General features: G+C 38.9%; 1 protein-coding gene, 1 long non-coding RNA gene and 1 pseudogene across 6 annotated transcripts in view; 2 read left to right on the top strand and 1 right to left on the bottom strand.

Moving 5' to 3' along the window:
• LOC102502999 (uncharacterized) overlaps positions 1 to 2,600 on the top strand; it is a 14,963-nt gene extending 12,363 nt beyond the window's left edge. The window contains exon 3 of the long non-coding RNA XR_003548883.1: positions 2,193 to 2,600. This is a non-coding gene — a long non-coding RNA (uncharacterized LOC102502999). The remainder of the gene's footprint in view (positions 1 to 2,192) is intronic.
• The window catches only part of LOC102503283 (guanylate-binding protein 2), a 24,999-nt gene extending 14,414 nt beyond the window's left edge, over positions 1 to 10,585 (bottom strand). For 2 of the 5 annotated variants that reach the window (XR_003548878.1, XM_006140178.3), the window contains exons 1-6: positions 10,377 to 10,585; positions 8,312 to 8,520; positions 7,405 to 7,532; positions 6,076 to 6,185; positions 2,793 to 2,989; positions 1,953 to 2,195 (exon numbers count right to left, since the gene is read on the bottom strand). Coding sequence is in view for 1 of the 5 variants with exons in the window: in XM_006140178.3 (XP_006140240.1) it covers positions 1,953 to 2,195; positions 2,793 to 2,989; positions 6,076 to 6,185; positions 7,405 to 7,532; positions 8,312 to 8,501 (868 nt within the window). In the remaining 4 variants the exon portion in view is untranslated. The other 3 variants (XR_003548879.1, XR_003548880.1, XR_003548881.1) reach the window with 3 other exon arrangements.
• A 1,183-nt stretch (positions 10,586 to 11,768) lies between these two features.
• Positions 11,769 to 14,551, top strand: LOC102479752 (ATP-dependent RNA helicase DDX3X pseudogene; annotated as a pseudogene).
• The last annotated feature ends 2,023 nt before the right edge of the window (positions 14,552 to 16,574 follow it).

Genomic DNA, 16,574 nt, shown 5'->3' with positions numbered 1-16,574 from the left:
AAAAAAAAGAAAAACTTTCAAAATTTCAAAACACTGAATTTTAAAGATAATGTTCAAAATATTTGTTAAAATTTTGTTTGTGACTCTATAACAACAGAGTATGGTTTTAAATATTTTTTAGAAATATTTACCTGTCAACTACTCAAACTGTTGGAAAGCCAACACCCAGCACACAAGTCACACATAAACCTCAATTCAGCCCTGCCTACCAAATATTCTGTGATATACCATCTACTAGGAAAGATCAGTCTCTTTTTCTTCCTTCAAAGTCTTCTTCAAGATAATCCTCTGGTTGTGGTTGTTCTTTTGCAATCTCTACTGATTGCAATGTTGGGCTGGAAAAGTCCAGGTTATTTAATAGTCCAAATTCTTTCATATAGCTTCTCTAATCCTCTCTGCCAGGCAGAACTGTTTATGGTGCCAGGAAATCTTTCCAAGAGCTTCTGTTGGCTTATTTGAGATCAATCTTAGTTCTATAGTTTTCTGGTTAATCTGCAGATATGACATTCTAGCTAAAGCCCTTGTCTGAGTATTTCAGGGGTCTGGAAGATGGAGTTTAGAGCATAGCTTCCCTGAACATGCCAGGACACACATCAGATTTATGTATGAGTATTTTGGGGATCTGGAAGATGGCATTTCTCCATTTATTCTTAAACAATTTGCAAATAACATCCATCTCATTCTCTCCCTTACAGGACTCTGATAATTCACAAAATATCCAGAAAGATACTTGTAATATATAAATTAGGTAACTTTAGCTCATTATCAAAACTTCTTTAAGATCCTCCCATAGAACTTAGAACAAACTCTAATCTTGAAGTCATTTGTCAACTCTTTGAAGGTTTGACCTTTGCATATGTCTCTAATTATTTACTCTTGTGCTAATCACCTGAATTTCTTCTATTTTCTTGAAGTTGCAGTTGTTTCTACTTTTCCTGCCCCATGCGTTGTTGAATACATTATCTCTTTACGTAAAGTAATCTCTTCCTGTTCTTTAGGTTACTCTTATCCACTTTTAAGTTCTCCTCTCACATGTCAGTTTCACAGGCAAATATTCTCTGTCTCCCCATCTAAATTATATTCCACAGACATAGACCCTTTAAACTCTTATAGTAGTCTATTACTTTTGATTTGTTATGTTAATCACTATTTATTGTTCTTCTTCTTCTATACTTTTTAAGGTTTCTTTTGTCTCTATGCTAGAATGGGGAGATAAATCACATTGCTTTTATCCATTTTTACTCCTAGAAGTTGGTACTGCATTAGGTATTAGCATTTCCTATATTTTTTTTAAGTAGATGAAGAATAGAATCATACTACCTACGTCAATGGATCTCACTTACGAATGGTATTTGCTTTTTTTTTTTCTGACTTTGCTGCTTTGAATATATCTCTTGTAAGGCTATTTCACAAACACGGGGCTAAATATTGATAAAGTTACTAGAGCAGAACTATTGGGTCATTGGGAAAGTCATGATGTATTTTTACATAGAAAAACAGAAAAATACATCATGATTTTCAGGACAACCAAATAGATTCTAATTTTCTTGTTTTCACCTTGCTGTTGTAAATGTGAGGTGATATTAGAAACAGTGTTAGTTTCATATAAAGTTCATAATGTGATCTTTGTGTTGTGTTTTCCTTGGCATCATTAGTCTACATATTGGTCAGAAGAGACCCTTTGGTCTTCTTCATTTATCCTCTGAAATTAGCAAAAAGGAAGTGCAGGCAAGGAGGGTAGGGAGAGCCAGTAGGTGGCATTATGGTTAAGGTACTCAGTTCTCACATAGTTGACTGAGGTTCAAGTCCCAGACCTGGCAGTTTGCTTTCTAACTTTATCTTTCTCTCTCTGTTTCTCTCTGGTGAGTGTACGTGTCCTATAGCAAATTAAATAATAATAATAAATAAAATTAAATTAGAGAAAAAAGGAGTGTAGGGAGAAAGCAACTCACGGGGTCCGTTGACAGTGATGCCACCCGAGATCGTTTTGGCACTGGATTGGCTTAGGATATAGGAACAGAATTCTGCAACTTGTTCTGTGAATTCAGGGTTCAGATCTTTGTCCTGTAGCTGCCCCAGATGTTTAAGGTATTTCCTCTGAGTAGGCCGATCGAATACAAAGCACTTTGTCTTTGGGAAGAACTTTTGGATGCACAGTCGGGCCTCATTAAAGCTTTTGCTTTTTGGATCAGTTTCTGCAGGGATGAAAATTTGAGACAGCACAATTTCTAACTACTGACTTACAATACAGGATCCTTCAACTTTATAATTTTCACAAAGCCTGCATGAATGAAGAATAAATAATGAAGAATAAATGAAGATTAAAGGGATAGAAGGGAAAAAGTCTCTAAGGAGAGGTAGGTCATGCAATTTAAAATAAGATCTTATTGATCTAACCAAGACAGACAGAATAGTAAGGAAAATATAGTTACTAAATTATAATCTCATAATTGTCATCACCTACACAGAGAAGGTAATTCTTTTATTTTTAAATTTATTTATTATTATCATAATCTTGTTTATATTACATTGAATCACATATAACTTTACAGTGTATTCCATTGCTTTTTCAAAAGGGAATGCCATGCATGTCAGTCAATACTGAGACATTAAAATCCCCACTTCATCATTCAATATCTTTTCATTGTTATTATTATTCCAATTTTTTTAACCAGGCAATCACTATTTCTCATTTTGCTTGTAAAAAGACTTCACCCATCATGAAATACTCAGAGAAGGTAATTCTGATGTCGTTCGCTATTTGTTACCCAACCAACCATCAGCCCAGTAACCTTGTTTTAGCTTCAGTGACCGCTCTAGGTACTCATCAGCAGTGATGGGTTGTCCATTTACTTCTAGGTCCAGGCAGAAATCTCTCAAAGTCCACACAAAAACTGGAAAGAAGCTCACAAAGTTGTCTGAGTCGTCTACCTTACTATCATTAGGTGAAGATTTTGCTCTGATTTGATCTGACAGTTCTGTCACATAGCTAATAGATTAAGAAAACTACAGAAAAAGTGCCAACTTTAAAAAATTACTTTATTTATTTATTTATTTATTTATTTATTTATTTATTTAATTTGACCAGAGAGGGACAGAATAAGAGAGATTTGACCAGAGAGGGAGGGAGAGAGAGAGAGAGAGAGAGAGAAAGTGAGAAAGCAAGCCTCAGGTCCAGGACTTGAACCATGGTCTGCCAAGTGGGAGTCCAGTGCCCTTAACCACCATTCCACCTGCTGATCCCCAAAGTGACAATTTTTATGATGTGTTTTCATTCAATGCTTACCTTAAATACTTTTCCTTTTATTAGCTCATTCATTCATTCAAATACATTTGCTGACAGAATGTATTCACTCACAGACATTTATTGAGCTCTTAATATAAACTATGCACTGTCCTACAGACTAAAAATATTGCACTTAGACATTGCCATTATAGACATTACATGCTAGTGAGGGATACAGATAATAAAATAGGAAACAAAAATATAATGAAATCTCAGGTATTGATGACAATTGCCCTGAAGGATACTAACCTAGGTAAAAGAGTAGAGATAACTCTTTGCAGGTAATGCTGGTTTATGTAACTGTACTGGTAATGTCTCTCTGAGGCTATGGTATATCCACTATATATCAAGAAGTCCAGTGTGATAGGGCAAAAGTCATAAAAGAAATAGGGTTCAAGGCCAGCAGGCAGCTTAGTGATTAAGGCACTGGATCCCACATGGCTAATCCATGGTTCAAATCCTAGTACCAGAGGCTTGAAAGACATGCTATGTGTGTGTGTCTGTGCTTAAAATCCTGAGAAGAGAATGGAAGAGAAGGGATTGTGGCGTGGCCATTCCCCCCGAGGGAGTGATTTCTCATTTTCTCTCTGTCTCTCTCTCTGGTCTGTCTCTCCTTTGCAAGTGCAAATACTCTACAGTAAACAAAACAAAACAAAACATAAGCTCCATAAAACAAAGTACGAAGTTTCAAATTTAATCTAAAGGTAATAGAAGCTATTGGTGGGTTTTGAGGGAAGAGAGGAGGTATCTTTAAAATATTTTTAAAAGTATATTATTTCCTGGTAGTGTCGCATTTGTGAAAGTCAAGAGTACAGGTAAAGAGAAGAGTGAGGTAGTTGAGGAGATAACCAAAATGAGAGGTCATGGTCAGAGAGACGCAGTGAGAATTTTTCATTCTTTATTTATTTTTTCTTTTTTCTTTTTTTGGGGAGAGATTTTCTCTATAGGGCGCGTGCGCTCGCCAGACAGACAGAGAGAGACAGAGACAGAAAGCGAGAAATCACCCCCCAGGGGGGATGGTCACGCCGCAATCCCTTCTCCTCCATTCTCCTCTCGGGATCTTGGGCACGCACACACACGCGTCCGGCGTGAGTTTTAAGCCACCGGGTCCAGGACGCGAACCACGGTCGACTACGTGGGAGTCCAGCGACATAGCCATTACGCTAACTGCTGGTTCCCGAGAATTTTTCATTCTAAGAAAATACCTTCAAGAAGGTATGAGGATTTGTTGAGTATCATTTCTAGGATACGAGGAAATGAATCTTTGAGAACCATTGCTTAGTTTTTGATCTGAATACCTTTATAAATGGTATTAGAATTCACTGTGATGGGAAAGACATAGGACAGTTTTATCCAAGAAAATTAAAAGTTTTTGTTTTTTGGCTTTGAAGTTGAGATATCTTACATGTCTAAACAGAGATGTTGCTTCAGCACCTAGATACAAAAGTTTGAACTTGGTTATGACAGGAAATACAGATTTAATGGTGATGAACATACAGTTACTACTGAAAGTCTGGAAGCTGGATGAGAACACCTAGGAACTTGAAGTAGAGAAAAAAAGGGAAGAAGCACAAGAATTCAATAATTATTGTAGAGGCCAAGAAGGAATAGAAGGTACAACAAAGTAAAAGTTCTACCAATGAGAGAGGTGGAAAATTAGGAAACTTGTGGTATTCTACACACAACTAAGTGTTTCAGAAAGGAGGAAAAGATAAACTTGATGAATGGTGCTCAGTGATCAAATAAGATGAGAATTCCCATCAGTTATCAGAACGTGGGACAAGTTCCAGGGCCTTGTGGATAAGGCAGTCTTATCTCACACGATCACCCATAGTTCATGTCCAGACCTGGTGTCTTAAGAAATAAGCTGGATGTGTGTGCATGCCCAAAATCTCAAAAGCAGTGAGAGATGGGGACAGGATTGTAGGGGGTTATTCCCTCTCCTCTTCTTTTTCTCTTTCTTTCACTCTGGCAAATGTATATGCCCTCCTGTAAAAATATTATGGATTGTGGTGACCCTGATGAAAACTAATTCAGTGCAGTGCTTATACCTAAGTCCCTAGAAATGATGAGGTTATTGATAATGACTAAGATTAGGTGGTATGGGAGGACGAAGGAAAAGATAAGAAGATGTGATAGAACTGAGCGATCAGAGAGTTAGATGAGTATCTATTGATTATTAGTCTCTAAAAACACATTAGGAATGAAAGATTTTTAACAATTGAGGTGCCTTTACTGAGAGGTCAGTAGATGATTACAATAAAGGAGAGTAATATAACATGAAGACATAGCCTCAAAGGAAGTTCTCTCTTTATTGGCAGAGGAATGAAAAAGTGTTTATAAACTATAAAAGAAATGAAGAGGATACCTAACTCATGTCTGGAAACGATGACATGCAAGATACCACATAAGGCCACTTGGGAGCTCTGTGTGAAAATATTGTCCACAGCACATAGCAAGGTATCAATTAAAAGATAACATTTAGAAAAAACGAGCAGGATATAGAGATTGGCTGAAGTGAGCACATGAGTTTTGAAGAACTTGCAAGCTTGCCAGGGAAGGTTAAGTATAATAGGGGATGTGATTCTTGTTCAGCTGATTCTAAGAACAAATGTGATGGAGGGATTTGAACTTCTAATAAGGACAGGTAAACTGGGATGTTGAGCATAGTGGGATTTATTAAAGAGAAGACCCATCACTTCTTCAATACTTGCCCACCTCTGTATCTGCTGAAAACAAAGCAGTTCTTATCTAGGTTTAGTACTGTTCTAGACCACAGAAAAGGATACTGTAGTTTGTCCATGGCCTGCTGGTCGATAGTTCCCGTATTATTGTATACAAAGGTGCTGCTCAGAAGGATTGCCAGGGCAAAAATCCAGGAGTCATTCTGGTTGTCACCCTAAAAATCAGTGCAGAAGCCACATTGAAGAGAAAGAGAATGTGCCTTCAATACTAATAGGCAATGACTGAACCCAGCTCTGTCTTCTATTAACTGTGGAAACTTAGGTACGTCACTTACCTATGCTATAATTTTTTTCTCATTTATGCAATGAATTTATAAATTTTAATATGTAATATTACATAATTTAAATGAAGCATTTTTTAAAAATGGTATGTGTTATTATTACTATTTTTTTTTTCTAGAGATAGAGAAAGGGAAAATGAGAAAGCTACCCACCAGGTTTGAGACTCAACTGGGGGTCAGCCATGTGGGAGTCCAGGGCCTTAACAGCAATACCACCTGCTGGGCCCCAAATAAAGCATTATTTATAAATGTATATATGAGAATGTGAAGCACATAAACGCTCAATAATAATAGCTGTTTGGTCTGCTGTTAAAATTGAAAACGGTATCATGAACTTAGTTTATGACCCTATTTCATTCCTTTGCCATGTAATGAGAAGAAACTTTTTAGATAGTAATAACAATAAAATAAGCTCTAAGGTAAGAGTTTTCTCGATCCCAAATTTGTGGAGTGCAAATATATGATCTCTAATGAACAAAGATGTTATCATTAGATTTTACACATTGCCTACTTGTAGTGTTGCTGTGGATATGAGCATTCTTATTTTCTTTCTGGATCCCCACTGTGAAAAGACAGACATGTTTGTATACTGCTTTGTGAAGTTTAGGGGCACCTTCATCAGCCTTGAGAAAACATTTTGCTATGATATGATAGAAAAATGACTTGAAAAGTCATTAGTCTTTTTGTGGGTTGAACCATAATTAATCAATTAAACTTATTGACCACTATCAATGTTTACCAAACACATTTAAAGAGTAATACATCAGGTCAGCTGGTACCATGGTGGTTGAAGGGGCTGGATGCCACGTGACTATGTGGCTCAAGTCCCAGATCCAGAAATTTGGAAAACATGGCAGATGCTTGTGCATGAGTGCCCAAAATCCTGAGAGGAGAATGGAGGGGAGAGGATTGTGGCCTGCCCATGTATCCCTAAAGGGTTTTTCTCAACTTTCTCTCTCTCTGGTGGGCACATGTGCACTGTGGAAAATTTTAAAAAGAATATAATTACAAGCATAAATCAAGAAGTGGGAGTGCTAGTGCAAGGAAGGTTATTGATCTGACATAAATAGAATTTAAAAGATTTACTTTATACCTTCTCTACATCTCCCAGGCCCTCTGTGTCAAGCAGAACCAAGGTGTGGTTTGGCTTCTTGGGATGAGGCATACACCACATCCAGATTCCCTTGGTGTGAGACTGCATTGTGGATCCCAAAGAGAAGCCTGCAAAGGAGAGTGAGAATATGCAGGGAAGGAAATTAAATAGCAACTGCTTTTGAAAACTGAGACAAAAGTGAACTTACATGGACCAACGGAGGGTGTAATGGTTATGTTGCTGAACTCCCACATAGTTGATCATGGTTCAAGTCATGGACCCAGAGACTTGAAAATTATACTGGGTGCATGTGCATACATGCCTGAAATCCTGAGAGGAGAATGGAGAAAGGGTTGCAGCATGGTCATTCCCCCTGGGGAATAATTTCTTGCTTTCTGTCTCTCTGTCTCTATCTTTTGTGAGCAGACACCCTCTATAGCAAAAATTCTCTCTTAAAAAATTAGCATACACAGTTAAAGGAGATAAACTAGTGTACAATGAATATTGATCTTAATTACAATGATAGAAAAGGGAAATTAGAACATTCAATAGAAACATTTATTTTAGCTCAAAGTTTAGTGGAAACTTGCTGTTACTACATGTACTTTTCAGTAAATGCTTTATAATTCACTATTCATTATAATTTCCTTTATTTATTTCTTCCAGAAAGGCACACTTTTTCTTTTCAATGGGAAACTCAAGGCAAAGTAGGAAGAGTGAGTTGACTGTAATCCTCCAGCGTGATCCTAAGAAGCCCATTGGGTTGGAAGTTAGTTTCACAGTTCATTCCCACCTCTAACCTTCTTCCCTCACCCTCTCCTGGATGCCAACAGTGGGTGCACAGAAGGTGACTATCCAAGATCTGCTGCTGCCACTCACCCTCTTTTTTCCCAGCCAGCCCGTTCCCCCTCTTTTTCCCCAGCCAGCCTGTTCATCAGGTAGGATTTGCCTGTGCGGGAGGAGCCCGCAATAGCCACCACCACGACAGGCTGTGTAATAGCGGACAGGATATTCAGAGCATCCTGATTGGCCACTAGCTGCCCTTCAGTGTTCTCAATGAGACACACTGGGCCTGGCATGAAGTCTGCTGAGGCCATCTGTAGAGTGTTTCTTTATCTGTAAGGGAAAAGTTAGAATGGGAAATAATTTTAGTCACTTACCTGAACTAATTTACAGTATAAAGAATTTCTTAATTATAGTCCTTGAACTTTGTTCAATGAACATTTTTAAAAGTCCTGATGCCCTTTAAGGCTGCCCTATAGAATGGTCCTCAGGTTCTTCTTTTTTCTTTCTTTCTTTCTTTTTTTTTTAAAGAACTGCCTTTATTCAATTTATTTGCTCATTTATTTTAATTTGACCAGAGAGAGACAGAGAAGGAGAGAGAGAGAGGAAAAGGTTAGAAGCCAGTCCACCAGGACTGACACTCAAACCATGGTTGGCCATGTGTGAGTGTCCAGCACCTTAACCACCATGCCACTACTGGCCCCACCAGTGGTTCTTCTTGATATTTACTTTGTTTTCGGGTCAGGAGGTGGTGTGGTGGCTAAGGTACTAGACTCTCACATGACCAAATGCAGTTTGAGTCATGGACCTAGTGACTTGAAAATCCCACTGGGTGGATGTGTATGGGTGCCCAAAATCCTGGAAGGAGAATAGAGGACAAGTAATTGTAGCATGACCAACTCCCTGGGAGAGGTTTCTTTTCATTTCTCTGCCTGTCTCTCTGCATCTCTCTTGTGAGCACACATGCTCTATAGCAAAAATGTAAAAAAAGGAAAAAAATTGTTTTGAAATAGACTCACAGAAAAGTTACAAAATGAGTACAAGGGAGTTTACATATACCATTTGCCCAGCTTCCCCTAGTGCTGTATCTTACAAAATCATACAAAGGTGACTTAGCATCAAACTTAAGTGAAAAGGAAAATATGTCGATAAACTTCTCCAGTTATTTCTTCCCTCCATTTCATAGTAATCGGGGGAGCCTGGCTGCATCCACAGTTGGTTGACTCTGTGGTTGCTGAAGTGACAGATATGGGAGACCAATTATGTATAATTAGATACATAATTAGAGACATACTCTTTTAACCAGGCTTGGCAATTTGATAATTTTGATAATTTAATAAAGTTAAAGTATTTCTTGAGTAATGCCTTAACTCTGTACCGTTAACTTCAGTGTCTCAATTTCTGTAACTTAATGTGACGGCAACATAAATTTGTGAGCTCTCTGACATATAAACAGATATCAACTGTAGGCACTTGAGGTTTCATTCTTAGCCTGAAATACAGAGCTCCTTACACCCACTATAGAGCTCATTACTCCCTACTAGCTCTGCCGAGGGATTATAATAATAGGATGCCAGTCCTGCTCCTAGCTAGCTTGCAATCTTTTCAGGGGAAGGTGGCAAAAAGTCATTTATTTTCTATGCCTGGATCCAGTTCCTTTTACAACAATAGCCAGGAGGGATGGCCAGAAGCTGAAAGTCATTTCAACTTTATAAGAGGAATCACGCCATCGCAATGGGAATCAATGGCTGACTTAGAAAAAATGGCCGCACAAAGATTTTTAAAACTCCCAAATTATAGTCACTCATTGCCTCATTTTGCAGATCCCCAGTTACTCAACTTACCTAGACTATAGCATTTGGCAAGTAATGAAGAAATGGAGGCTAAGTTTTATTAGGCAGATACTTCTAAAGATAATGGTAATTTAAAACAGTGTCTAGAAAGAAATTATCTTAAAAAATTCCTAACTCCAGATTCAAGATCTACTATTGAAGGAACCTAATAGGATCCAGCAGGAGCAGGCACGTAAAGGGCCATGCTCCAGCCTACAAAGGCAGGGTTATGGGAAACTGTGTCCTGCCTCAGACTCAGCTGCAGCCTATCCGGAAATGATCACTTTAGAAACTAGCTGAGACCTATAAACCCATCCTGCCTCTGACCCCACCCCAGTATTACTCAGACCAGGGTACCTTCAGAGTGGAGAAGAAAGCAGCTTCCATAGGAAAGTTTCAGGAGTGCCTGTCCTCTTCCTCTTTTTTCTGCATTTTGCAGCTCTGCTTTCTCCCACTTTTCTCTCTCACTGGAACTTTAGGTTTTTACTTTATCCCTCCAGTGTTCTGAGGCTTTCCAAATCTTCTTCAGAGACCTGATGATTAGGCAACAGGAAAGAGGAAACAGAAGAACAGCCTCTGTGAAACTGAAAGCACTGAAGCTAAGGACATTGCTCAACATTCACAAAAGGAGTGGTTGAGCGCTGAAGCAATGTGAGTGTTTGACAGGGGTTTTCCACTAGATCCTTCAGATTTTATTATTGAAAAGACCATAGAGACTGTTTGTGACAATAACAACAAAGAGCTTTGTTGAATCATTTCTAATAATGCTATTTATCTTATGTTTGGGAGTCAATTTGAGAAGCATAGGGATGAGAGAGCCTCATAAAATATGTTTCTTTTTTTGGGGAGAGATTTTCACTGTAGGGCGCGTGCGCTCGCCAGACAGACAGAGAGAGACATAGAGACAGAAAGCGAGAAATCACCCCCCAGGGGGGATGGTCACACTGCAATCCCTTCTCCTCCATTCTCCTCTCGGGATCTTGGGCACGCACGCACACGCGCCAGGAGTGAGTTTTTAAGCCACCGGGTCCGGGACATGAACCGCGGTCGACTACGTGGGAGTCCAGCGACATAGCCATTACGCTAACTGCTGGTTCCCTCATAAAATATTTTTTTAAGATCCAACTGCATTCAATATTAGATGCATTGTCAATGGATCTGGTTACTCACGGTTAGTAATGAGGATTCTAAGTGCCTGAGGGAATGTCCTCTTCTTATACATACATTTTGAAACTTTCAGCACATAACCAAGCATTTAATGAATAATAAAAAAAATGAGTAAAGATAGCTCCCAATTATTGCACACTTGATCAGACCCGGTGATAACTTTACATAGATTGTCCCATATTTTCTTATCAAAATATTAGTATAATGTTATGAAGAGATTTAATAACAATAATCACAGAACTGGGGTTGGCGGGTGGCATGGTGGTTAAGGGGACTGGATTCCCCTATGGCTGACTGTGGCTCAAGTCCCATACCTGGTAGCTTGCTTTCTCATTTTCCCTTTCTCTCTGTGTCTCTCTCTGGTTAAATAAAAAATTAATAATATTAATAAATGGAATTAAGTCAATACATAATTTTTTTAAAAAAGAAAATCACAGCACTATCAAGTAAGATTTGAATGTAAGAAATCTTGTTCCAAAACCCATGCTATGGAGAGCCTCAGTTCTGTGAGAGGGCCTTTGCAGTGTACTAGACACACTCGCTTAGCAGCGGAAGACTCTGAGTTCTCGGTACTCTTCAGAGATGAGTCATGTGGCGGTAAAAAAAGCACTTGGGCTGGACCAGCAGTTTGCTGGCCTAGACCTGAACTCTTTGATAATCAGAGTGGAGGAAGTACAGCCAGCAAAGGCTGTTATATCCCTCCTCATTTAAGGAACAGGGAAGCAGCTGAAGGATTCTGTGATAAAGATAGTTGTGGCTGGAGCTTAAATAAAGATAAGGATGTGTACAGCAGTTTTGGATCTCTTAGTGATTCATGAGGGAAGTCTAGTTCTTCAGTGATCGAGGAAGTGGATCAAGAGGAAGGTTTGATGATTGTGGGCAGAGTGACTATGGTGGCTCTGGCAAATTTGTTCATAGAAATAGTTGCTGGTGTGACAAATCAGATGAAGATGATTGATCAAAACTACTCTCACCAAGTGAATGATTGAAATAGGAGCTCTTCTCTGGAGGCAACACTAGGATTAACTTTGAGAAATATGATGACATTCTGGTTGAGGCAACAGGCAACAACTGTCCTCCACACATTGAAAGCTTTAGTGATGTTGAGATGGGAAAAATCATCATGGGAAACATTGAGCTTACCTGTTATACTCTCCCAACTCCAGTGCAAAAGCATGCTATTCCTGTTATCAAAGAGAAAAGTAGACTTGATGGCTTGCGCCCAAACAGCAGGGAAAACTGCAGCATTTCTCTTGCCCATCTTGAGCCAGATTTACTCAGTTGGTTCAAGTGAGGCTTTTAGGGCCATGAAGGAAAATGGAGGATATGGGCACCATAATAATGCCCAATTTTCTTGGTGTTAGCACCAACCAGAGAATTAGTGGTACAGATTTATGAAGAAATCAGGAAATTTTCATACTGATCTCGAGTTTCTCCTTGTGTGGTTTATGGTGATGCTAATATTGGTCAGCAGATTCAAGACTTACACCGTGGATGACACTTCTTAGTAGCCACCCCAGGATAGCTAGTGGATATGATGGAAAGAGGAAAAATGGGATTAGACTTCTGCGAGTACTTGGTGTTATATGAAGCTGATAGAATGTTGGATATGGGGTTTGAACCTCAGATACATAGAATAGTTGAACAAGATACTATGCCTTCAAAGAGTGTCCACCACACAATGATGTTTAGTGCTACATTTCCTAAGGAAATACAGATATTGGCTTGTGATTTTTTTGGTGAATATATCTTTTTAGCTGCAGGAAGAGTTGGCTCTACCTCTGAAAACATTACATACAAAGTAGTTTGGGCGAAAGAATAAGACAAATTATCAATATGGAAATTCCTCAAAGATCTGCAAGTAAAACAACCATATGATCCAACAATTGTACTCCTGGGTAGCTAACCAAAGGATAGGAGAATGCTCATTCAGCAAAGTGTTTGCACATTTATGTTTATTGCAGCATTATTCACAATTGCTAAGACATGGAACCAACCCAAATGTCCATGAACAGATGAATTAATTGAAAAGTGTGGCACATATACCCTATGGAATACTACTCAGTTATAAAAAACAAGACCCTAGCATTTGATAGAATGTAGATAATATGGAAGATTTACTGCTGAATGAAGCAAACCAGGCTATGAAAGAGAGACACTATATGTAACCACTATATATATATACTGACTATCCACACTCTATGGTGGATGTGAAAACTGAAAGATTATAAAGGATATGGAAGCACAGAAAACAGTTATAGATACTGGAGACAGTGTGGAAAGAGGTAGAAGAGGAGGAGAGTGAGAGGAAAAGAATCAAAGAGAAAATTAGAGAGGCCAGATATTTAAGGGGACACAGAAATGGCAGACTGTCTGTTGATGATAACATGTAGTATATCTTCAACTGAACTGGTGTGAAGTGTATTCATGTTGGGTAAATTTATTTTATAAGCTGTAGTGATGTAGTCATTGAATGTATAAAATAAATTTTAAAGAATGTTTACTACTAGTAATAGAATATTATGATCCATTAATCATTCATGTATTAAAAATATTTAATGAACAAGACTATACATGAAGTAGTCACATGTTAATGTTCAACTGTATATATTGAGTGATTATATTAACATAGGTAAGATTGGAATGATTACTTAGAATGATGGATTATACTCATCCCCTTTGCTTAGACAGAAAGTAGGGGTAATGGATGCAGTTTCAAGGGCCAATACAGTTGTTTATGCTGGTGGGAAAATAAGGAGACAATGGTTTATGATAATAACAAGTTGTCACTGGACCAAATTTTTATTTTATCTATGTGGTAATTTACTTTAAATGTTTCAGACTTAGTTCTTTAGAGATACTATAATAAAATACTGTAAACTCTGTGGTTTAAATATAATAATGTAATTATATGTTATTCAGGGTAGAATGTGTGCATCCAGCACAGAAAGAGAGAAAGAGACCCCTTAACAGTGTCTCATCAGATCATGAATCCTTCCAGAACATCAGGTTCTTAGGCATGCACAAGTGTACCCAGTTTATTTGCAAGCCAGCCCAGGGATTTGAATTTGTAGTCGTCCATGTGGCTTTTAGCATATAATTCAGTTTGCTTTTGACTGTGCCATTAGGCTGGGCCACATATGACTTTTGAGTGTGCATATAGCATTTGTTTCTCATAGTTCTGGAGGCTGAGAGGTGCATGACCAAGGAACTAGTATAGTATGTTGGACGTTTTTGAGAGCCCACTTTGTGGTTCATAGATGGTGACTTGTAGTGCTGCCCTCATATGGTGGAAGGAAAGAACTCTACTCTCTTCAGAGCTTGGTAAGGACATTCATCTCATTCATGAGAGCCCCATCTCATGACCTAATCACTTCTCCAAGACTCACTTTCTGTAACTATCTCAATGGGAATTAGATTTCAACATGCAAATATTGAGAAGACATAAACATTAGGTCCATTGTATACAGTAACCAATGTGCTGTGGGTGTTTGGAAGTTGACTCCAGTTTATACCTGTGGGGTGGTTGATGAGCGCTGGAATTGCCTGAATTGGAAATGATCGTCTTAGAGTTTATCATTCACTGTAGGAAGCATCCTTTTCTCTGTTAACACAAAGGGTTTGCTAGTTGACATAGGGGTTGGCAGAAAAATGAGGTCAGTGGGCCTTAAAGTAAGTGGTTGAGGAAAATAAACAGGTCCCAGATACCTTTGATGAACATGGCATAAGGTAGAGCAGGCCCAGGTCTCATGGCCATTGTGTTGTGTTCCAGGGATTGGGCTCCCTCTGGGCCCTCACTGTCCCCTCACTACAGAGAGGTTCCTGCCCTGATCTAACTTCAAGGCCAGGGAATCTGCCATAGAAGCTCACTCTGTCCATCTTACTGTGAGTCTTTGATTCCCAGAAGGACCATCCCAGAGTGAAGACACGTTGTTTAAAGTTCCTACTCCTCCCCGTGTGCTGAGTACACATACAGGGAAGAATTTAAATGAAGACAAGGGAGGTCAAAGAAGACCATCCAACACTCTCCTCAGCTCTCTTGCATGCTGAATTATTTCCAGTATTCTAGTGGAGAGCTGTGCTCTACTTTTCTTCGCATTTCTATCATATTTCAACTCCTACCTTCTACTTCAACAGTGAAGATTCCTTGAGAAATCAGTTCTGTGAGGGCTATTCAAGTGCAGGCTAATGGGTGAAAAGGCAGGGCTAGTGAGACAAGTTATAGACAAAGTCCAAGAAAATAAGAAAGGATTTTAGCTGTGTCAAACGCTATCTGCAAGATTGCACATGGACCTGTCTTCCTACACAATTGTTGAAATGGTACTTGAAATAGACTTGTTATTTCTTCAGTAATCCTTCAGTTCTTTATTAGCTTTGAAATATTATAGAGGCCTTTTTCCTGCAGCTTTAATTTGTGTGAATGTAACTACTCCAACATTTGAAAACTTAACTTCATATTATGTGGACAATCTTTTTATACTGCATTTATTGTCCTTGCCCTCACTTCTGGCTCCCTTCTATCTGTAAAGTGCTATAGCGGCTAGGAGCGGTGGAGCACAGGGCGGTGCTCTGCAAAGCTGACCCATGTGGGAGGGTTCCAGGTGCACATCTGGCGACTTCCCTGAGCGTGTGAATGCCACTGGAGGCTGCTGAAATGGGGATGGATCACAGACTGAGACTCAGAAATATCTGAGACCAAGAGGTGGTAGACAGAAGTAAATGGGCAATTTCAATGTCACAGTTATATAAGAAGTTGTATGGTGACAAGATGGCCCAATGCAACACAGAGAAGGAAACTCATTCCGTCTCAGAAAATCAGAAAATAAGAAACCTCAAAGAACAATAGAGGTTGAATTCCATAATAGTTGAGCTGACCTTGAAGAAAAATTTTATTTCTAAGTCACCATTCATATTATTGTGGGGGAGATTTGAAAGACATTCCAGTAGACATACGTCTCAGGGGACTTCACATCTACAAATATATTAGGGAGGGCCTATCAATGTGGTGGTTAAGCTGCTGGAGTCCCCATGTGTGACGGAGACTAGAGCCCCAAACCTGGCAACTTGAAGATCATGCCAGGTACATGTGTGGGCATGCCCAAATCCTGAGAGGAGAATGAAAGAGAAGGGACTGTGGTATAGGTATTTCTCCTGGGGGGAACGATTTCTCACTTTTCCTCTATCTGTCACTCTTTAGCAAGCACACATACCCTAAGCTAAGATTTTATTGAAAGTCTGTCTATATTGAAAACAAAAGTGTAAAACAGGTCTTATGTCTTCTAGTTTTCCATTCTAATGAAGAGATTTTGTTGTTGTTGTTGTTTGTTTTGGTATAGGGTGCATGTGCTGTCTAGAGAGACAGAGGGAAAGAGGGAAGAAGTGAGAAAT

This window comes from Tupaia chinensis, unplaced genomic scaffold (assembly GCF_000334495.1).
Source record: "Tupaia chinensis unplaced genomic scaffold, TupChi_1.0 Scaffold000023_1, whole genome shotgun sequence".
Lineage (NCBI taxonomy): Eukaryota > Metazoa > Chordata > Mammalia > Scandentia > Tupaiidae > Tupaia > Tupaia belangeri.
This window is presented reverse-complemented; position numbering and strand designations above follow the sequence as displayed.